Source organism: Orbicella faveolata, unplaced genomic scaffold, assembly GCF_042242905.1.
Source record: "Orbicella faveolata isolate gen_17 unplaced genomic scaffold, um_ofav_v1 contig_48, whole genome shotgun sequence".
Classification (NCBI taxonomy): Eukaryota; Metazoa; Cnidaria; class Anthozoa; order Scleractinia; family Merulinidae; genus Orbicella; species Orbicella faveolata.
The window spans coordinates 1,161,072-1,185,307 of record NW_028301578.1 but is presented as its reverse complement, the minus strand read 5'-3'; the positions used below and the strand labels follow the sequence as shown (position 1 = coordinate 1,185,307).

The window sequence follows — 24,236 nt, the reverse complement described above, 5'->3', positions numbered from 1 at the left end:
TTGTTTTCTCTTTAGGCTCTAGTTACGAATCTAATAATGAAATTGGTGGCTTTTATTTATCTCTGTGTTACCATCCCACTGCTGGTGCCAAACCTCGTTGGTGGACAGGAGTTGACAGAAAGAGGGGTGAGTTTTTTGAGTGCATGCTACAAGGGCCGCCATGCGAATGCCTTTTTTAGTAGACCCGCAGGTGTGCGTTAGCACGTCACTAAGTGTGTGTTCGAATTAGGGTTAATATTTCGTTTCATCTTTTATGCGGCACCATTTGCATTATTTCAAATCGTTATCAGTGGAGTGTCCGCCTGTAGTGAAAGAAAACTGGCTCTTAATATTATTGTCGCCCACCTCCTAAACTTGACAGATAACGATAATTATGACGGCAGTTATTTTCCCCAGATTTTTAAACCTGTGCGCGTTGCTGATGCTGTTTTTGCACAAGGGATAGCTGGTAGGATTCTGTTGCCCCCGGGTAAAATGAGAATTTTACCTACACCTAGAACTGTCACTCCAGCTGATTGCCGAATTCTATATCTTCACGTTTCAATAAATGAAGTAAATTAACAAATAAGGATACGCCGCTTTCCCGCCTACTCTGTGAGGAAAACTGAAGGAGGGTTTTCAGCCAACCAGAGCGTGTATCATTTTCTTTAGTTAATAAATTGCTATTGTCATATAGAGAAAAATAAGTTTAAAGTCATTAACTCTGTCTGTCCATGATCAGAAAACAGACAACAATGAAAGGCAACAAGAAGGTTGGATGAGGTGGCAATCATGGTATCTGGTAAGCACTGTTTACATATCAAGTCCAGACCTATTACATTAAAATACATTTATAATAAAACAGCATTGTATTGTATTGCATTGCATTGCATTGTGTTGTATTGTATTGAAACTTCCAAGGTAACACATTTTTCCCAAACGGAAATTTTGTTCATGGTTAAGAACCGTTTAGCTATTGTTTTATGCACTAGCGTGCACCATCTAGTTATGGTGAAGGAGGAAAAGTAGGAACGGAAGAAGCGTAAGTGTTGTTCGACGCACAGCCGAGAGGAACTCTAGATTTCCGACGCTATTTCAAGCTACTTCAAACAACCCTACCTGCTAAAAGCAGGAATCAATTTACCTATCACATTGCTAACGGAAAGAGATTTCCCTCGCGAAGCCAAATTAGCTTTTCTCAGGCATTCTGAGTTCACGCAGCGAGCAGTGCCGTTTTGCAGGACAGCTATGTTATAATTTTTCTTGTCGTTTCTTGGCGTAGACCAGTTACCTTCAAACTCTAAATGTGGGAGAATCAAACATGCTTGGGAAATATCAATTCCAGGTTACCTTACTACAAATCTGACCGTTTATATCACAGGGCGACACTGCCGTTTCAATGAATGTAAAGTCAGCATGGCAAGCAGGTTACACGGGCGAAGGAGTACTCGTGGCTGTGGTGGATGATGGCGTCAACAAAGACCATCCTGACTTGCTGCCAAACTTCGTAAGTTTATAGTTTTCATTTTGTTTTGACAGCAACCTTTTAACCGGATACGTAGACATTTTTATAAGTGAGAAATGAGAGAGACAGGGTTTTGATTTAAAGGTCAGGCCATAATTAGGGTTTCGAATTTTTGGTCAGGTCATAAATAGGGTAGGGAATATCGCATATCCTAGTCATAGATAAGCAAAGGTTTTGGGAAGAGAGCCGCACACCCCACCCAATGTTTCTGGGAGTACCCCCCCCCCCCCGTGTTAGGTCCCATATCTCTGGTCAAAACTGAACCCATCTCATAGGCAGCAAACGACACTGAACAATTTTATCAATTTTAATAGTAACATTAGACAAAGAGACATTGCAGGTGTTTATTTTATTTCTTATTATTTGCAATATTTGTTAACTTCTATTGCGCCAGTATTAACACCAAAATTTTTATTACCGGTGAATTAAGGGCACGTGCACACATTTTGATTTAGGGCACGTGCACAAAGTGTGTTATATGCTCTGGTACGGTTTACCTACCTACCTACCTTCCTATCTATCTACCTATCTATCTATCTATCTATCTATCTATCTATCTATCTATCTATCTATCTATCTATCTATCTATCTATCTATCTCTCCGTCTGTCTGTCTGTTTATTCAATTATTAACGTTAGAAATTTACAAACCAATTTCCAAAGCATTTTTGGTACTTTTGGATCGATCATCTCATTCGCCAGTCGAGCATTTTGATGTTTTTGAATCTCCTTTAAAAAGGGTGAATTAGATTACTCGGATATCTACATAACTGGCGATATAAATTGTAAGCTCCTACAAGACTCTAGGGATTCGTACACAACACGACTCATTAATATTATTGAAGGGTACCAATTGACGCAGGTGATAAGTGAACCTATTAGAGTAACAAGTAGCACCTCTACTCTGATTGACCTTTTCATTACGAACAGTACGGAGTGTATTGTGCATTCTGGTGTGTATTCTCTATCTATAAGCGATCATAATCTTATTTTTGCCATTCGCAAAATTAGTATCCTAAGACGCAGTCCAAGATATGTTGAAACTCGAAATTTTAAGAAATTTAACGCGAATGCATTTCTATCAGACATATAGAATTCTTATTTGCTGCAATTTGATTCTCACTCAGTTATTATTAATGAGGCAGGGCACTTTCGGAAAAGCGACTTTCTGAATATCCTCAATAAACACGCTCCAAAGAAAGTTATAAAAGTACGAAATAAGCCAGCGCCTTGGCTTAATTCGGAAATCAAGAAAGAAATGTTTAATAGGGACTCGCTGAAAACGAAAGCCATAAAATCGGGTTCTAAAAAGGATTGGTTCACTTTAAAGAAAGCGAGAAACGTAGTCGAGTAAGACTAAACTAAACACAAAATTACTAAAATTGGTCTTGAAATTACTTTCAGTTAAGTAAGAAACCATTGATTGTCTCGAATTTAACGAAACCAATAAACAAAATGTTTATGATATTAACTTATTTAAAAAATTCAATTTTTCTCAAAATAATTCGCAAAATAATTGTTGACACAGATTAATGCCAGGAATGAAACATCAAAACATCACTTCTAAAATCAGTTAAAATAAGTACATAACCCTGCCTTCCGACGCGAATGTTGGAGTCCGTTTCAGGGCTCAGCAGCGAGTAAAGTATAGCCTACTACAGCTCACTGCCAACTGTATCGCAGCTATAAGGTGTCTCCGACACTATATCAAACTGATTTGAGAATCACCAACCACAGAGGACACAAATTTCCACCGTCTCTAACGTTCCTTTCATTCAAAACTCGAATCGAATAACCCCCAGTGTTGGCCACAACCGCAAGTTTTCCGAGAGTATTTTTTAAAATCCTGCAATATTTAAGGCAACATCCAAGCTTTTCGACTCACAAGGCTACTCTGATGACAAAAACTGACTTGACCTTTCCAGTATTTCATCAAGAGCTGTAGATTTCGCAGTTCAATTCTGCTTTCGCTGTAAGTTTTCACTTCGCGAGAAGCAACTTTCAAGTCATGTTTGACAGTAATGTGATTTTCCTCAACCAATCATAATTCTTTGCTACGTATAGCAACCAATGAGATTGCTGCATTTTGTATAGACAATAGATCACGTCAAATGGCTTTTTTCCGTGTTCGCCTAAATGAGCAAAGGCCGACTTTCGAGTTATGGTGAAAGATTCGGGAGAAAAAGCTTTATCTGTAGTAGTTTGTTTCTTTATTATGTAAAACAAATAGAGTCCATGTTGCCGTGCGTCTGTTCAGTAATAGATCACAGAAGACGTCAAAATGTGGTAAGAACATCAGTGACACACTCGACCCTCGCCTCGTGTGCCATTAATTTGTTCTTAGCACATTTTGACGTCATTAGTGATCTATTGCTGAACAGACGCACGGCAACATGGAATCTATTTGTTAAATCTATCTATTTATCTATCGATCTATCTATCCATCTATCTATCTATTGATTGCAACTAAATTAACAAGTTTTACGTTTTACGTTCTTACCTTAGAACAGTTAAAACACATGTGCACAAGTTTATATCTCTTATTCTTTTATCTACTCATTTATTAATTTTTTTATTCTCGTATTGCTATTATTTGCGTTTCCACTTACTCCTTCAACTGTGTGAGTATTCCCCTTTCAAAAGCTGGAAAATATGGTCATCGTTTGACGTCCTTTTTCCATTTATCTGAGTTCATTCCCTTGATGTTTAGGAAAGAGAAAGACACTGTGAAGTTGCTGCCAATGATGCCTTCTTTTTTTTTCGGAGCAACCTTTGAGCAACTTTCTTAGAAATTTCTCTGAGTACTTTTACAAACTTGGAGCATCTTAGGGACAAGATAAGTCGTGGTATGACCTTGTGCGTCCGAGGACTAAGGTAAACGGTCTAGGCCTTGCCGAGTGGTCCATAAGGCCGGAGTTTATCCCGGTTTCCATACCATTGACCCTGCTGGATAATATGCTAGCGTACCACAGAGTTACTTCCCAGCATTAAATACGCCGACAACCCATTCGAACTCCTTTTCCTAAAGCACAACACAATGTTCCCGGACAAGGTTCGAACCTGGACCGCTAGATCCGAAGTTAGGCGCGCTAACCATTATAGACCAGCGCGTCCTCCACCCGAGACCTAGAGTATGTTTTAAATATTTTTGCAAGCACATGTGTTTGGGTGAACAAATGTGTGGCCACATTGATCAATTTCTTCCTAGAGATAAATTCAATTGGACTAATGCCACTTTTCTTTGCATAGAACTCAGTTGCAAGTTATGACTTTTTGAGTGACCAGGAAATCTACAGTACTCGAAACCCTGACAGGTATGTAAGCGTCATGATACAAAGTGAAAACGTTGCGTGGCACCCTTGTAGACTGGAAATAACTATTTAAGCAACAGACAACATTTATGCCTGATTTGGGGATAAGCATTATAAGAGTCCCTGTCCATAAAAATGGAAAATAACTCGGCAATGGTTGAAACTTCGATTTCGCTCATATTTTCATGGTAGATAGGCTAGGGCATGACAAAAACTACTGGATAGTTTTTTTTGGCAAAATATCCTTCTATTTCAAAGAAATATGCATATTACCAAATTCCGTTAAAGTCGTCATTTAACGCACCATTTTATTACACAAGTTTGAGAGTCTCGCATGCAAAACCACATTATTCTTCCGTCTTTAAAACACTGAAATATTTTTGTGCAATGCTTAAATGTGTACTGGGTTGATTTTAGGGAATGTTGCGTTGTCTTTTTGGGTGCAAAATAATTAAATTTCGAAGACATGTATTTCATTCACTTAAAAGTACTTCGTGAATATAATCAATTTTCACCATGTGCGAAACCTTCAAATGGATCAAGCTTCTAGTGGCTGAATAGCAGAAGGATGGTCTACAGACTCCTGTAAAAATTTCTTTGGGCAAATGATTGCGAGCGACGCGAGAGCTCTTCAAAGTACGTCAAAAAATGCAAATATTTGACCATCAGTCGTCAAATTTCAATTTACGGGTTAGACGTATATTTTAGCATGCGCCACATGACTTGACCTATGTTAAGTTGAAATAGACACACAGCTGATAATTTCGAAATGTTCTAACCTCATTTGCTGTAAAAGGCAGGTCCAAAGCCGATTTGACGTGTTTCTAGTCGATCTCTCATTCTTCGCTCATAAAGCAGAAGTTTGCGTTTGTTTACATAACGTCCGATGTACATCGCCATCTGGCAACTTATTTAACGGTCGAATACCATGAATCTGTGACCCTCTTTCGACACATATGATCACCACTGCATCTAAGTCAAAAACGGCTAAGTCATTTGTAGATAGTTGCTTGCTTTGCACTACACCAAACTATTACGTTTGATCATCATGGTTTGATGGCTTGAATCCTTGCTTGCAGTGGTTCCTTGTTCGTCACGCAATGCTGTCATCCCATTTTAGGGAGTAGGGGTAGGACAATTTCTATCCTAATAAGTAAGGCTCCGTAAGGCTTGGAATCACTGGGAGAACACAATCGTGTTCAGTAGGAAGAGATTGAATTAAGAAATGAAAAGAATGATTTCCTATTTTTATTTCAGCTAGTTCTTGCTTCATTGATCTATAATTTGTTTATGGTGATTTTCTTAAAATTCTAGTGAGTACAGGCACTAGCTTTATCAGCTGTTGTCTGAAACGTCAGAACGTACAACAAACGTGATTTGAACCGACGCCACGTACACTATAGAACACGATTATATAAATGTACACATATTATTATATATATGAACAAACAGATGAACAATGATTAAATTGTTTCACTTATACAAAAATAATCAAAATGTGCAGCATATGCCGTGACAGCATTGCGTGACGAACAAATAACGGCTGTAAGATTGTGTTGCGCCCACACGCTTATCAGCAATGGTCAGCAATCGATCAAACGCAATATTTTGGCGAAGCGTAAAGCAAGCAACTATCTCCAAATGACTTAGCCGTTTTAGACTTAGATACAGTGATGTTCATAAGGGCGGAAAGATGGTCACAGATTCATAGTATTCGACCAATAATAGGTTGACAGTAGGCGATGTACATCGGACGTTAACCTTGTGTAAACAATAGCAAACTTCTGCTTTATGTGCGACGAATGGTGAGAGATCGACTAGAAACACGTCAAATCGGCTTTGGACCTGCCTTTACCAACAAATAAGGTTAGAACATTTCGAAATTATCAGCTCTGTGTCTATTTCAACTTATTATAGGTCAAGTCGTGTGGCGCATGCTAAAATATACGTCTAACCCGTAAATTGAAATTTGACGACTGATGGTCAAATATTTGCATTTTTGACGTACTTTGGAAAGCTCTCGCGTCGTTCACAATCATTTGCCCAGAGAAATTTTTACAGGAGTCTGTAGACCATCTTTCTGCGATTCAACCACCAGAAGCTTGATCCATTTGAAAGTTTCGCACATGGTGAAAATTAATTATATTCACGAAGTACTTTTAAGTGAATGAAATACATGTCTTCGAAATTTAATTATTTTGCACCCAAAAAGACAACGCAACATTCCCTAAAATCAACCCAGTACACATTTAAGCATTGCAGAAAAATATTTGAGTGTTTTAAAGACGGAAGAACGATGTGGTTTTACATGCGAGGCTCTCAAACTTGTGTAATAAAATGGTGCGTCAAATGACGATTTTAACGGAATTTGGTAATATGCATATTTCTTTGAAATAAAAGGATATTTTGCCAAAAAAAACTATCCAGTAGTTTTTGTCATGCCCTAGCCTATCTACCATGAAAATACGAGCGAAATCAAATTTTTGACCCTTGCCGCGAAATTAAGAATTTGTCTGATTTTTACAGGCAGGCACTCATAAAACCTTAGAAATCGCGCGGGAGCCAAACCGTTGGTTATTTACAAGATATTTTGCGTTGACGGATGACAGACATTTTGATCGGACGGCCGAACAAAATTTTAATCAATTGTAAAATATTTCGTCACAACTGGCTGAACAAAATTTGGACTCGAAGGACCAAATACTTTGCTTAGGGCAGAAAATGTTTTGATTCAACAGGATGTATACCACATTGCGTAAACGAGAGCAGTAAGTTTAGGTTTACAATTAATTGTTATCAGTGTCTATTTCTAAATGCCATGAGGAAGTAGTACATATCATTTGCAGGAAATAGGGAAACACAATCATAAAAATCGCCTCGCTTTCCCCAGATACAAATTGTTCGCTGCTTAATGCGACTTTCGACAGCGAATAAGAACATTTAGGGAGTCATTCCTCTTAAAACAGGTTTTGTTGAATGGTACAAGCCTGGCGCATTGAGAATGTTTGGAACGTTTTTAGTTCTTGTATCTGCTTGTCTCCGGTTCCCACTATTAAAATTGATTAGCACAACCTCGCAAAATAAAAAAAAGGAAACACGCTTAACTGTACATGTCTTCTCTTTGTAATACAATTCTAGTCACGGAACAAAGTGTGCTGGGATCATCGCTGGAGGAAATAACTCAAAGTGCGGAGTAGGAATCGCGTTTGGTGCACAGATCTCGAGTAAGGAATTGTGAATGTGCTTTTTGGTTAGAAACATGTAACATAATACAAACATGAAAGGAATAATCCCAATTTTTCGTAGTCTCCTTCCACGTAAAGTCGCCCAGCGTAATTCAGGAAGCTTGGAGGCTTTTTGTGTCCAGAGAGTCGCTTGTAGAAGAGTTCGACGATCTGTATATATATTTCCTCTCTTACTCATAAGAATTTCGGCAGATTCGATCATAAAATGTTACAAAATTAAACGGCCTAGACGGTCAGTTTGTTCACGCTCCCACTCGTCTGATCTGCCTCGCGCATGTCCAACTAAAATCCAATATTCAAGAGATAGGGGTTAAAAGTACTCCCGAGTTACCAGGAGTGACCATAAGTGGCCACGAATGACTACGAATGACCACGAATGACCACGAATGATCAGGAGTGAGACTGCACCAAAAAATGTCGGTGATGTTATTATGACGTCATTACGAAGTCATTGTAAGGTCATTTCATCACGATAATGACATGTGCACCAAAATAAGGCTATCTACTGGTGTAGTAATCAAAGACTACAGCAGTGTCTGTGCGATCATAATTCCATTGTTCAGTTCCGTCACAAATATTGCATGCTCATCATGTAACCTTTTTATTTGTGAAAGCGAAGAAAAATCCGAGCGATTGTATTAAACGAAGTGAGGCTCAAAACTTCAGGCGCGGACTTTGTATACATTTTCTGAGCGTCGAGCTACAAAACATTCATGCTCAGTTATTTGTCGTCGAAATTCACAGCGCCAAACTATGTCTAGTGTTTTACGGAATAGCAGATTTGCACGTTGTCGTCATTTGACTACAACTACCAGAACTCCCTTCGTTTTTTCTTCAGTATTTCATTTTGAGTTCCCAGTGGGGTTTAAATACCAAGTCCTGATTAGCATAAGAAACAGAAAAAGTGAAGGATTCTGGTAGTTGTAGTCATGCACATCGCCTATTCATACATACCTCCATCGGATCTAACTCGTGACTGAGTGCGCGCACTCATGATGTTATTTGCCCCTACGACAGTATAGGGATGGCAAATCGATGAACAGGGAAATTCAACGCACTGGATTAGGATTGCGTGAACTCGACTAGTTTAACTAAAGCACGTTCAATTTTTTACTTAAAATTGTACAGAGAGAGACACACAGGATTACGCCTTATTACAGCGCCGAGCTACAAACAGCCAAACAAACTCTCACAACTTCAAAAAACTCAATTGAATTTACTAACAGTGACTTTCTTTGCCATTTAAAGGTGAATAGAAATAAACTTGCGTTGACTAATCGTCTATGGAAGTGTAAAAAAGGCGAAAGCTTAACGATTACCGCTAATTTGTTCACGAAATTAGATCAACTCGACGGATTTCGCCCGCTGTGGCGGTCCGGATAAACCAGTCAATCAGGAACCAATCAGGTTGTAGGATTTGTTGAATTTCGACCGCGCACGACCTGAGAAAAAGATAAATATGGGTTATTCACCAAGCGTGACTTCAAGATGGCTGGATATTGGTCAAGTTCTTTTGTATATGTTTATGGACCGAGACGGAGTCGAGGTCCATAAACAAGCAAAAAAAGAAAAAACAAATATCCAGCCATTTTGACCTAACAAGCTTGGTCAATAGGGAAATTAATTATATAGAAAAACAACACTAATTTCTTGCGGGACACAGCGGATAATCCCGAGCGGGCAAAACACCGCGATCTTTCCCACTCGGGTAGCCAATTATAGCGCGCAGGATTCGGTTAATTTTGCCCACTCACAGAGCTAGCCATGTAATAGTATTCCGTCTTTTCTTAAGACAATAGTCCATCTTGGCCTACTACTTAACTCTCTAACTACATGCAGTTAAGCAAGTAGAATAGTGGTACTCCCACCCTCCCTCCCGTTGGTTAAGATTTAAGTCGATTACAGTGCTACCTTTAAATCTTTTTATTTTTTCGCTTGACTGCGTAGATATTGTTAGACATCTATTATAAAGCGGTCTTGTCCTCAACTTATGGCTAAATCAGGAATCGATTAACATCAACCGACTGTGGTAATCATTGGACCAGTAAGCTATTATTGGAAGCTGTGAGATTAATGCTAGTCTGCTTCATTCCTCTCGTTAGGTATTCGACTGTACAACGACAGCACTCGCTCAACGGATCCTTTAGAAGCCAAGGCTTTGAGCTACAAAAGGGATTTGATTGACATATACTCAAACAGCTGGGGACCTGGGGACAGGGGATTTGAAGTAAAGGGACCAGGCCCTCTATTAAAAGAGGTTCTTGAGAATGGAACTCGACTGGTATGCTATAACTCTGTTATAGCATACCAGGTTGCTGGAGAAATATGCCCTCCGTTCAATACATTCTCTTTATCTAAATGGAAGAGGAGCATTAAGTGGTGAGGTCCGTATTGGGAACTATAAATTGCGTTCTAATTAACAACAAGGATATGAATAATTCGTTTCAGCAGCACTTTAAAACAAAACGTGTTACCATTTCGTTTTTTGCACTTGATCTGAAGTCAGCCATTTTCGCGGCTTCGAGTCGATCAGGGCGAGTTGGAAGCAACACCATTTTAAATTGTCAGATATCGTAAATTAACAGGTTTCTATTCTGAAAGCACCATAAATGTGATGGTGCGTAATGTTCCACTAATTCAAGAATCAATAAAGGCCGGGTTAAAAAATTACAAGAGAAAGCAATGCAACCTTTAATACTGGTAGCCAATGAAGCTTGTTTATTAATTAGCACTCGTAATTACTTTCTCGCAAACTCTTAGGGCCGTGGCGGCAAGGGATCCATTTTCGTCTTTGCAGCAGGAAATGGTGGAATAATAGGTGATAGCTGTGCGTTTAGTGGCTATGTAAACAACATCCACACCATAGCTATCTCTGGAGTGAATTGGGATGGGTCAGTACCAGCCTATACTGAGGACTGTGCTTCTATCATGGCGGTGACATATGGACAGGACATGTTTAGATATGGCAAATTCGTACCGCCCTTGGTGAGAGTTTTATTACACTGGAAACTATTTCTGTTGTAGCGGGTCTCGATTCCAATGTTCTCAGCTCGGCTCTTTGACTTCTGTCTTAAATTCTGGCTAATTTGTTTTCACCCAATTCTCACCTCTGAGCTTGTTTTACGGGTTCAATAATTGCTTCTTAAAAGAGGCAAAGATTGCTTACGAGGAGTCACAGCGAACGGACCCCCTTATATAGGCAAAATAGATATGCGCGGGGTCAAGAAGTAGCGCTCGGTTAATAAGATAACATTTATGGTATCTGTAAAACTACTTCATCCTCATTTTTCAAATTTTGAGCACCTTGTTTCCGCGTTTTATTGACGAAATGCCACCGTATAATATCATATATTTTCATAGGTCACTTCTAAAGGAGCCAATGATTGCACCGAGCGATTCCCAGGCACTTCTGGCACTGCTGCAGTGGCTTCTGGTATCATTGCTTTGGCCCTTCAGGCAAAGTAAGATTCTGTTTCAACTGTTGTTGGCGTGCGCGCGCTGTCCTTTGTTCCCAGTGTATTCCAATATTCAAATTGTTAACGTAAATTTAATGGCGTAATTATATAACGTTGTCATGCATACAGTGAAAATTTAAATGTACAACCGTCGAACATTTGCAACTGAAGATGACATAGGAATGTGGAAACATGCTTTGTAAAATGAAAACTGTTGTTTCCTTTTTAAAGTAAGATAAATTCTGATCAGTCAGTACCTATATGCTGTATGTACGTCAAGTAGTGCCAAGTTCGAAGGATTCTGAATGTTAAGGGTTTGGGAAAGCCCTTCTGTAAAAACAAACTTCGCTTGTCAGTGATTGGACATTTTCTCACGCTTTGGGTTCGTTGTAAGCAGCTTTCACGTTGAATGCGTCACTGCCTATTGTTATAATAATAAATGAATAAATGCATTTATACAACAAATGAATAAATGCATTTATAATGCAATTTTTATCGATACTCTTATAATACACTAATAATTTACTGGACAAAATAACCTGTAAAGAAATTCACCAATAAGCAACCAAACCGAATAAATTGATAAAAGCGAGGAAATCTACAGAACCACAATATGCATGTCTTCATATCCGAGTATCAAGTAGAAATCCTGTCTCCACGAAGGATGGCCAAATTAATGAGAGAGATGTAGGAGAAAATACATTTCAGATCCAAGATATACATTTAGAAGCCTAGTACAAAGACGTGCGATGTTCAAGTTTAACAATTATTCACGCTGTCACTCACTCAATCTTCTTCGTTATTGATGGAAGATAGGTCGTCCACTAGTGCCCGCCACCTGACCCTATTTTGAGCAGTGCGCTTTACTTCCTGCCACGTGAGCTGTCTCTCTGGCAACTCTGCCATTCTTCTGCGCCTCCAGGTGTGTTGGGGTCTGCCTCTCTCGCGCTTCCCCTGTGGGTTCCACTCTATCGCCCTCTTGGCTATGTTTCCGTCTGGTCTCCTTCGCGTGTAGCCAATCCAACCCCAAGTTCTTTGTCTTATCTCCTGCTTTACCAGTCGCTGCTCTGCTTGTCTCCAGAGCTCCTCATTGCGTATTCGTCTAGGCCACCAAATCCGCAGGATGTTCCTCAGGCTCTTATTGATGAACACTTGCAACTTCTGCTTTAATCTCCTGGTCAGCCGCGAAGTTTCAGAACCATACAGAAGCCCAGCCTTCACATTTGGCCCAAAGACTCTTAGTCGTCAGTGCCGTAGACCGCCATATTGGCCTCAATATCGCAAATGCCTGCCTTGCCTTCTCAATGCGTGCCTGGATGTCCTTGTCAGTACCTACCTTCTTACTAACAATGCTCCCCAGGTACGTGAATTCGTCCACTTTCTTGACCTGCTCCCCTTTGATGAATACACCATCGCTGCATTTGGTACCGATACGCATCATGTTTGTCTTTGTAGCATTGATGTTGAGGCCTACCATTGCACCTTGCTCCTTTGAGGCCTGTTTCTTATCTCTCATGTCCTGCGCTCGTGCGACAGTAAGGCCAGGTTATCCGCAAAATTAAGATCGTCTAAAGATGTTGTGAAGGACCACTGGATACCAAAGGCTGTCCTGGTCACCCAATCAAGGGCAACCAGAAACAGCAAGGCAGATAGCTGGCAGCCTTGTCTGACGCCAGTCGTCGTGTTCAATGGTTCGGTCCTCTGTCCATTGTGTACCACCTACGCAGAAAAACTCTCATAAATAGCTGTGATGATTTTAACTATCTTGACGGGCATCCCGTAGTGGCGCAGCAACCTCCACAACACCTCTCTGCTGGTGCTATCGAAAGCCTTCTCGGAATCTATAAAGTTGATGTACAAGGAGGACTGCCACTCAATGCTTTGTTCCACAGTAATCCTCAGCATTGCTATTTGGTCCGTGTAGCTTCGGCCAGCTCGAAACCCCGCTTGCTCCTCTCGCAGCTGTCCATCCAGTGCGGTCTTGATATGCTCTAAGATCACTCTACAGAACACCCTAGTTACCATGTTCAAAAGCATGATGTCACGCCAGTTCTTTCAGTGGCTCAGATCGCCTTTCTTTGGCAGCTTGATCGGCAAACCTTTCTTCCACCCCTCTGGTACCTGCTCCTTACTGCATATCTGGTTAAAGAGATCCAAAAGAACCTCCTCTGACACCTCGCGCCCAGCCTTTAATTGCCTCTGGCGGTATATTGTCACATCCTGGTGCCTTCCCGTTCTTTAACTTCTTTGATGGAGTTCTTGATCTCAGCACGTGTAAAGTGACCTGTCTTGATGTTTAATTCGTCACTTGGCTCTAACTCTGACGGGTTGGGCGGCTCCTCATGGTTAAGCAACACGCCTGCCTCATTTCTCACCGGCTTACAAATACTCTGAAACCTCCCACTTAGCCCTCTTGTGATCTCGTGTAAAGTCTTCATATCAGCCCTCTTTCCAGCTTCCTCAGTTCTCTCGACCTCTGACTCCACATACATCCTCTTGTCTCTCCTACAGCCTCTCTTCACCGTCCTAGTCAGCTCCTGGCACCTTTTACTCGCATCCCTCCTCCGCTTTCTTGTCCTGGCATCTTGTCCTGTTCTCAGTATTTTTTGCTTTCGTTCTTAGGTCAATTATCTCCGGGGTCTCCTTACTGATCCACTCCTTCTTTTTTGTCTTCACCCGACCCAGTACCTTCTCATGATCACAGGTCTTCACGTGGCCTTGCTCGATCTGCCTCCATTCTTCCTCCATAGGCAGTTCCTCTTCCTCAATCAGCTGCTGCAGAGCCTCAAATCTGTTGTGCAGCGTCAGGTTGAACATGTCCCTTATCTCTCACTTACTGACCTCAAAACGCACTCTGTAAGTTTCCCCTTTTTTACTTTGGCAATCTTTAGCCTGACTTTTGCCAGCAGCAGGTGGTGGTCTGACCCAGCATCTGCCCCCGCTTGACACGAAAATTCTACAGCGAACTCCTCCATCTTTTACTAAAAGCCGTATAGTCGATCTGATTCTCCGTACCACCATCAAGAGACACCCATGTCCGCCTATGACACTTCGTGTGAGGGAACAGTGTTCCACCAATCACAAACTCGTTTACCAAACAGAAATCCGCCCACCTCACACCATTGTCATTCATTTCAGCTCATGCTTTAGGTCTACCCATCACCTTCTCTCTATCCGCGTTGTCCGTCCCCACCTTAGCGTTCAGGTCTCCCATAACAATTCTCACATCCCTACGTGGCACCTTCTCCACAACTGCCTGTAGCTGATCATAGAATTCACGCTATAGCGTAATTTAAATACTATCAGACGGCTTTGCGGTCAGTGTGTCACCGGTAGCTTTACCAGTCTTTTACCGATGACCTTTAAAGAAATTCACTCATAGGGATTTCGCGAGACCGAATAAATTGATGAAACATTGCAAACACTATGCACGTCACCATGTGCGGGGGTCAAAAAGCAAATCCTTTCTTGGTTTCTAACCATAACAGAAAACGGTATTTTAGCAGTCTACGAAGCGGCTGTCCCTAGTGACACACACACACACACACACACACACACACACACACACACACACACACATACACACACACACACACAAACATGATGGCAACTACAAGTTTATTTATCTATTCATTCGTTCGATACTTAGTTTGCTCAGTTTTATATTTTTAAATTTAATTATTTTTTTTTTTTCGCTTTTTTTGTCAGTTTGTGTTATTCTGTACATTATAGTTCTTAAAAGTTCTTAACTTTGGCTAGAACAAATAAGACTACTTTGCGTGCCGGTTTGCACACCAAATACCATGTCAGTGACTTACGGTCCGTTTTACTATCCCAAGATGTTTAGTGTCAGTCTACACTGTTCATACGGCGAGCATTTGGTGACGGTCCCGATGGAGTCTGCCATACAGAGAGTTGACTGCAAAAACAAAATTGCTAACAATCTGTTTCTGTTCAAAAGTTTTACGATGTGGGAGTCCATCATGTATGTGGGTTTCTTTGAGAAAGAGTTAATATATCGATCCTTTACTCATTGAACAATGCATTTTATACTGTTTTTAGCAAAGAGTTGACGTGGCGTGACGTTCAACACTTAATTGCTAGAAGTTCAAAGCCCTTGGGTCCTCCAGTAAATCGTCAGAGTGTCAGTCGTCCCGGGACAACCTGGATAAAAAACGCGGTTGACCTTAAAGGTAAATCTGCTGATTGCGTGTTTTGGTCAAAGGTAAATTGTAAAGTTTAATACCGACCAAATTTCTTGACTTTTTCCTGCCCTATTGATAGATAGAGTTTCTTCTTATACCTCCCACCTTAAATATCTTTTCCAATTACAGGAGAACGTGTTAGGGCGAACAAAACTCACTGACTCCTTTAGGAAACAAAAACTTGAACTCTCGACTCGCACGTGATCAGGCCGTGCTCCTTGAAACCGCGGAAAATTTGTGAGCCAGCTGGCCTCAAGCAAACGATTTCTTCGCAGTTTTTTCCTATTTTTGAGTTCGGAGGTTTCGCCTCGGGGAACATTGAGGGTCTTGGGGAAACAAAACTCACGGTTTGCCTTGGGGCCAGTCATTAAGAGTCCCTGTCCATAAAAATGGAAAATAACTCGGCAAGGGTCGAAACTTCGATTTCGCTCATATTTTCATGGTAGATAGGCTAGGGCATGACAAAAACTACTGGATAGTTTTTTTGGCAAAATATCCTTTTATTTCAAAGAAATATGCATATTACCAAATTCCGTTAAAGTCGTCATTTAACGCACCATTTTATTACACAAGTTTGAGAGCCTCGCATGTAAAACCACATTATTCTTCCGTCTTTAAAACACTGAAATATTTTTGTGCAATGCTTAAATGTGTACTGGGTTGATTGTAGGGACTGCTGCGTTGTCTTTTTGGGTGCAAGATAATTAAATTTCGAAGACATGTATTTCATTCACTTAAAAGTGCTTCGTGAATATAATCAATTTTCACCATGTGCGAAACCTTCAAATGGATCAAGCTTCTAGTGGTTGAATAGCAGAAGGATGGTCTACAGACTCCTGTAAAAATTTCTTTGGGCAAATGATTGCGAGCGACGCGAGAGCTCTTCAAAGTACGTCAAAAAATGCAAATATTTGACCATCAGTCGTCAAATTTCAATTTACGGGTTAGACGTATATTTTAGCATGCGCCACATGACTTGACCTATGTTAAGTTGAAATAGACACACAGCTGATAATTTCGAAATGTTCTAACCTCATTTGCTGTAAAAGGCAGGTCCAAAGCCGATTTGACGTGTTTCTAGTCGATCTCTCATTCTTCGCTCATAAAGCAGAAGTTTGCGTTTGTTTACATAACGTCCGATGTACATCGCCATCTGGCAACTTATTTAACGGTCGAATACCATGAATCTGTGACCCTCTTTCGACACATATGATCACCACTGCATCTAAGTCAAAAACGGCTAAGTCATTTGTAGATAGTTGCTTGCTTTGCACTACACCAAACTATTACGTTTGATCATCATAGTTTGATGGCTTGAATCCTTGCTTGCAGTGGTTCCTTGTTCGTCACGCAATGCTGTCATCCCATTTTAGGGAGTAGGGGTAGGACAATTTCTATCCTAATAAGTAAGGCTCCGTAAGGCTTGGAATCACTGGGAGAACACAATCGTGTTCAGTAGGAAGAGATTGAATTAAGAAATGAAAAGAATGATTTCCTATTTTTATTTCAGCTAGTTCTTGCTTCATTGATCTATAATTTGTTTATGGTGATTTTCTTAAAATTCTAGTGAGTACAGGCACTAGCTTTATCAGCTGTTGTCTGAAACGTCAGAACGTACAACAAACGTGATTTGAACCGACGCCACGTACACTATAGAACACGATTATATAAATGTACACATATTATTATATATATGAACAAACAGATGAACAATGATTAAATTGTTTCACTTATACAAAAATAATCAAAATGTGCAGCATATGCCGTGACAGCATTGCGTGACGAACAAATAACGGCTGTAAGATTGTGTTGCGCCCACACGCTTATCAGCAATGGTCAGCAATCGATCAAACGCAATATTTTGGCGAAGCGTAAAGCAAGCAACTATCTCCAAATGACTTAGCCGTTTTAGACTTAGATACAGTGATGTTCATAAGGGCGGAAAGATGGTCACAGATTCATAGTATTCGACCAATAATAGGTTGACAGTAGGCGATGTACATCGGACGTTAACCTTGTGTAAACAATAGCAAACTTCTGCTTTATGTGCGACGAATGGTGAGAGATCGACTAGAAACACGTCAAATCGGCTTTGGACCTGCCTTTACCAACAAATAAGGTTAGAACATTTCGAAATTATCAGCTCTGTGTCTATTTCAACTTATTATAGGTCAAGTCGTGTGGCGCATGCTAAAATATACGTCTAACCCGTAAATTGAAATTTGACGACTGATGGTCAAATATTTGCATTTTTGACGTACTTTGGAAAGCTCTCGCGTCGTTCACAATCATTTGCCCAGAGAAATTTTTACAGGAGTCTGTAGACCATCTTTCTGCGATTCAACCACCAGAAGCTTGATCCATTTGAAAGTTTCGCACATGGTGAAAATTAATTATATTCACGAAGTACTTTTAAGTGAATGAAATACATGTCTTCGAAATTTAATTATTTTGCACCCAAAAAGACAACGCAACATTCCCTAAAATCAACCCAGTACACATTTAAGCATTGCAGAAAAATATTTGAGTGTTTTAAAGACGGAAGAACGATGTGGTTTTACATGCGAGGCTCTCAAACTTGTGTAATAAAATGGTGCGTCAAATGACGATTTTAACGGAATTTGGTAATATGCATATTTCTTTGAAATAAAAGGATATTTTGCCAAAAAAAACTATCCAGTAGTTTTTGTCATGCCCTAGCCTATCTACCATGAAAATACGAGCGAAATCAAATTTTTGACCCTTGCCGCGAAATTAAGAATTTGTCTGATTTTTACAGGCAGACACTCTTAAGTGCTTATTGTAACTATAAAGCTTGTGTCCCCGCCCAAAGAAATTGAACCCTTTTTTTCACCTTTTGCTAATTCTTAAGAAATTCGGCTTTTTTTATTTCAGTGAGCAAGGACTATGGATTTGGACTGATGGATGCTGTCAAAATGATTGAATACGCGAAGGAATGGCAATCTGTACCTCCTCAGCTCTCTTGTGAAATCTACCTCAATATCACGAAGTAATTATCCAATATCACTTATGTCTAGTCGGGTGGGAAACAATACCAATTGTCACTGTTTATCGAGATTTCCTTGGGATCAAACAAAAACCTAACTCACCATGAGCAAAGCTTTGTATTGCATTTGTCATGGGATACAATGTTTTTCACAGCAAAAAGGAAAAGGCAATTGTCTATTCCGATCAGTATAGAAGCGTTATATAAAAAGGTCATACCCGCGGGACGGTGCAATTATCGCTGAAATTCAATAAATCCTGTTGAACACGGTTGCTATGTTATACTCAGTAACCGTAAACAAGAAAGTGCCATATTTATCCATGCATTGTCGCCTAACCCGGAAAAGGAAAGCCGAAGAAAATAAAATTAAAAAGAACGAAAAATCTAAAGACGGAAAGTTTGTGGAATGTTTCAAATGGCTTTTTTGGGTAGATTGGAGCTAATTTACCTTATATCCACGCTGAAATGTCCAAAGTGCATAAAACATATCTGAACCGTTTTCGCCAATAGCTCCAGGTGTCAATGGTTTGGGCGACTACTTTTTTTTTTTTTTTCTGAGCATCCAAGGATAAACCCATTTTGAGAATTGCGTCCACTTCCCAGGCCTTTGTAGGTCCGAGGGTTAATGAGGTTGTCTCTATTGTTTGCAACTAGTGGCGTTCCAGATACGATAAGTATTTCAACATAAAATTGCTACTTACGCTATACCACAGTTTAATGGTTTACACGAGACTGAGTGGAGTTAAATCGGGTCTCCAAAAATTGTTCGGTACACTCTTCATGTTTTCCCTGTAACTAATGTAAGTTACTTAGCTTTATTTGTGTGTCGGAGGCTAAAAATGGTGATTTTATAACCATTTTAGTATAAGATATAGTATACAGATTTTGTCCAAGGCTTCTACGATTTCAGTCTAAAAAGTTTAAGAGGTTTTGGATTGGGTTCAACTGATAGCTTAGAATTGCTTGGAATCTTAACTGACAGCTGCGAAATGAAGCCTTTTTAACTGATAGCTGAGACCTGAGAACTGCAAAATCTGCTGATAGCGTATAAAAACAAGCTAAACTTCTAACTGATAGCTAAAGAAATTGCCCAAATTCAACTTACAATAAAAATTCCATAGTTATTCAATTTTGATAGTGCGACTGACTGACACCTATGTCATGAGTTTACGTAACCAGACAAGGTTTTGTTAAATTAAACTTTGTTTCTTTCTTTCAAAAGTACCTTTGGTTTAGATTTTCCCCCGCGTGGCGACTTACGCGTCACATTATATCTGAAGCAAGACGATTGCAGCATTCAATACCTGGAACATATGCAAGCAGAAGTCAGTCTAAGTTTTCCCCGTCGAGGTGACCTGGAAATGGTTTCGAAATCACCGAACGGAACTCAGTCCAAACTGTTTTATTCCCGGACGTTAGACAGTGTGGCCGGTTTCAAGACCTTTAAAAATTTGACAGTAACCAGTTTACATTACTGGGGAGAAAATCCTGTCGGACAGTGGAATATAACGATACACAACACCAAACCTAGGAGGAACACTGGAAAAGGTAAAACATAAAACAAAATGCCTGGGTAATTAAATTATTCTTTGTAGATGTAATAGATAGTTGATATAATAGTTAACAGCTAAAATTGCCGGTCGACGTCAATAGTACGCTGGACAAAACTGTTCTGGATCGACGTTTTACAACATGAAAGTAAAACAAGCAAAGCGGCGCAAATAATTTTGTGATTGTCTTAGACTTTATTTAATTCCACTCATGGAAAGCCATTTTCATTTACATCACGCTAGGAAGACGTGCGTACAGGGCGTCCAACGTTGGTAACTGAATTAAAAAATGTGCAAAATCACGTGATTTTTGATAAAAATCAAAGGAAATTATGTCATTGCTTACAAAATGAAGAGATCTCGTTCGATCAGCTACTATATGCTTGACCGGGGTTTGAAGATAACAAGGTCATGAAAAAAAGTTAAAATAACTCTGCCCTTGAAGCACAACATATACAGGATTTTGTTTGTTACAATTTAAACGTTTATCCCACTCTAAAAACTAAAATTTTCCTCTTAAGACGTGTGCGGTCTTTACAAATTACCCGGAACACCTTGACCACCGGGAATTTTGCGTTACCGTAGATAATTTTGTTTATATCCAGTTTAGTAACTGCGTTTCTTCTTGTTTGCCACAAGAAAGTTTTTGTTGGATACTATGGACTTATAAGTTGTCCTACTTATGTTTTCCAATCGTTTTGTTTTGTTATGATTGATTCATAATTTTGCTGATATAGTGCTCGCCCGAGAGTGCTAGAAGGTTCGCTCATAGTTTCACTTATAAGATTCACTAACAAATTAACGCTCGCTATCAGCCAGCTGGAAGTTACAAACTCCCCTTGAGCTTAGAGGATTGACGAGCCAATGTCTCGAGAAGTTCAAAGAGTCTTCGCAGTCAATATCTACACACAAGGTTAAACCTTGTCAATATCTACACACAAAGTTAAACCTTAAATCTTTCAAACAGCTATTAGCAATGACTCCGTTAAACTTCGGGAGGGAGAAGGGACCTAACCAAGTTTTACACAAGGAGGCTCTGCCCCAACGTTCAAATCCTTTCCCTTTTGTACAGTCTATAGTGTAGAGTGTATACTGTTTTTTTTTTCTCCAGAAAAGGTTACTCTTTCATACAAATGTAGCTTCCAGCTTGAAACCCCTTTCACAAACCTACGGTAAACCCGTTACATCTCTTTTCGGGGATGAATTAGCGATGAATGTTTAAAATCCCGGCCTCTTTGTCATACCTCCCGCTTGATAAAAAATGCACCTTGAGTCAAGAATAGGGACCCTTCCCCTCTGCCCCGTCCCCCGCAGCTTGAAACAATACAAATATAAAGGGTATTGCAGATTTTAATGTAGACAATCAAAATAGGAATTTTTTTTTTCCTTTGGAAACGGAAATCACAGTATTTTATTCCTATCTTGGCAACTAGCAATGCAGAAATATTCAAAACGATTGTTGACATGTACAATGAAGGTTTATTTCAACTTTTGATTCCGATTGTTTACATATCTCGTTTCTACAAGGTTCATAAAATTATACGTACATCACCACTATCCCTGTTTGACATGGCTTGTGTTTGGCAAGATTGGACAGTAGATCTCTCTCGCAAGAAGTAGATCTACGCAGTCTCTTTTTTTTAAAACATAAAATTAAATCACGGGTTTGGAATTTAAAATTCGAGCACCGCCAGAATTTCAATGTGAACGTAAAAAGAAAAGAACACAATACAGAGACAGGCTGCCTTGGGCTTACCTTGGACTCTACAAGGAGAGAAAGCAAATGGAAAACCATCAAATTCCCTAGCCAAGAAAAAAGCTATGAGCCTAATATTCACGTCTATTTTCCTGACTTTGGCTCTCATCAATTCTTTGACCTTGCTGCCGCGCTGTTGTGACCCATACATGACCACAGTCATAAAAGACCTCTCTCAGCTTTCATCTATGTGTAAGCAAAAGCGTATAGGCAAAATACTACATATTTACAAAAGCGAAGCTTATTAACCGCCAAAATGGCCGCTCTCAACTCTGGAGGTCTTCGAGAAATTCGTACCCAAGCTCTCCACGATGTAGGCCAAACGTTTACATCTGAGTGAGTGACACATTTGCATACTCTGTCCCATAATAATGGTCGTTTCTACGCTTCGCGTATCCACGACCAAAAAGGTCACATTTGAAGTGTTGTTTTGCGCAGAACACAATTACGTGTTTGTGTATTTTTTGAAAAGAATTTGACAAAAAAGCACGAGAAAGACTTAACAACTTATTTGGCCACTGAAATGCGATTCTTTCTTCAGACTTTCATCTTCTTTAAAAAAGTCTTTAAACTGTTCTTGCCACTAGATTAGTCTTCCACCTGTTTTGGAGATGGCAGCATATAGCTCGCGCCTCAGACAAGCCACAATTGCACAAAATAATGCTGCTGTGTTAAGGCGTTGTCAGCCAAAGACTTCAGACACTGCTATTTGTGCTTCTCGAAATGTTTTCGAATCTCTTTCTGGGCTCATATACCAGGAGCTTGCCATTCTCTCACATATTCTTAAATAGGAGCTTGAAATAACTTGGTTTGGTTTGCTCTATGGTCCTTCTTTGAGGGATCTGATTGTCTAAATCGCTGATGAGGTGCTGTTTAGATGGATTATTTCACCTTCCTCGTGCCATCTCGTCGAATTCATGACAAACAAGTACCCTAACTCGTAACAATGTTCTTCGCGCGCGAAAAAAAAAAAAAAAAAGAAAAAAAAAAAAACAGACTGGTCTAACGCTACGTTGCATGTCGATGAAAACTATGACTATTTTTTCCCAAAATCGCGTCATTTTCAGTAGTTTTCAATTTGGCTATGCTGTAAACTTGCCTACTCTGTGTGAAAAAAAAAAAAAAAAAACTATCCATGTTTGGAATTTAGAGGACAATTCCAAAATTATTTGCATCACTTTACAGTGGCGGATCTAGGGGAGCCCCCCCCCCCTCCCCCCCATTGTTCGCGTAAAACAAAAAGAAATCACAGAAGGAAGAGAAGCCGGCAAGGCAAGGAAAACAAAACCACCCCTCTCCCCCCTCTTAGCTCGAGGTCTGGATCCGCCATTGCTTTATGCTTGTTTTATTTTTCTTGTCGTAAAACGTCGATCCAGCACAGTTTTGTCGAGCGTACTAGTTAGGTAATGAAATTAAGTGAAGTTGTAAAGTACGGAAAGCGAATAAACTTGAATTAATAAAATACTGAATCTAATCCTGGCTAGAAGGACAGAGATATATTAGGGAAAATGTGGCGTGGAAAGAAAAGCAATACTTAAGTCATAACCATAAAACCAAAATATTGCTTTAAACTGACACGAACTTATTCAGTGCTTGCCCATGAAAGCAACCCTGCAGACTATATAAAGCTTAATTTTTGTTTTGTTATCTAAAAGTATAAAATCATCAATAAAAGCAGAACTTTTTTTCTGTACAATAAACAATACAGCGGCTAAGCCGAGCCATTTGCACTTCAAATGTCGTTGTAACTATAATTTTGCTTCCAATCAACAGCTCACCCGTTGACTCTTGTTTCCCTAAACAGGTCGACTACGAGGTTTGAAGTTAATCTTTTACGGAACTAAAGACGACCCTCTTGCATATAACAAGCATGTCGACAGAGGGACAAAGAGTATAGAGACAGTCGATATCTACCGTCGCGAAAAAGGTCCGTAATGTAAAAAGAATGAAACTCTTTCTGATATACGTAGTTAATGAATGGAATTGAAATTTTCTGAGCATTGGCACTCAAACAATGACTAGGAATGACGAGGAAGAGAGCCTCCTCAAAAGGCAACGAATCGATCGAGAAAAGACAGTATTTCCAGCATTGAAAGGGAAAGCACGAGAAAAGATTAGAATAGGGGGAGATGGAGTTCCAGGCTTCGCGTCAAAGTTTACTGTTTTATGACTTTCCTTGTTTGCGAACGGATTTTTCTTTTTTT

General features: G+C 39.8%; 1 protein-coding gene across 2 annotated transcripts in view; it reads left to right on the top strand.

Moving 5' to 3' along the window:
- LOC149095870 (proprotein convertase subtilisin/kexin type 4-like) overlaps positions 1 to 24,236 on the top strand; it is a 44,184-nt gene that overhangs the window by 2,419 nt on the left and 17,529 nt on the right. For both annotated transcript variants that reach the window (XM_089281698.1, XM_089281697.1), the window contains exons 2-13: positions 16 to 126; positions 722 to 781; positions 1,361 to 1,486; positions 4,753 to 4,817; positions 7,953 to 8,038; positions 10,162 to 10,340; positions 10,820 to 11,044; positions 11,420 to 11,520; positions 15,577 to 15,707; positions 18,615 to 18,729; positions 19,949 to 20,274; positions 23,837 to 23,959. In XM_089281698.1, the coding sequence (XP_089137824.1) occupies positions 37 to 126; positions 722 to 781; positions 1,361 to 1,486; positions 4,753 to 4,817; positions 7,953 to 8,038; positions 10,162 to 10,340; positions 10,820 to 11,044; positions 11,420 to 11,520; positions 15,577 to 15,707; positions 18,615 to 18,729; positions 19,949 to 20,274; positions 23,837 to 23,959 (1,627 nt within the window). In that variant the 5' untranslated portion in view covers positions 16 to 36. The remainder of the gene's footprint in view (positions 1 to 15; positions 127 to 721; positions 782 to 1,360; positions 1,487 to 4,752; positions 4,818 to 7,952; positions 8,039 to 10,161; positions 10,341 to 10,819; positions 11,045 to 11,419; positions 11,521 to 15,576; positions 15,708 to 18,614; positions 18,730 to 19,948; positions 20,275 to 23,836; positions 23,960 to 24,236) is intronic.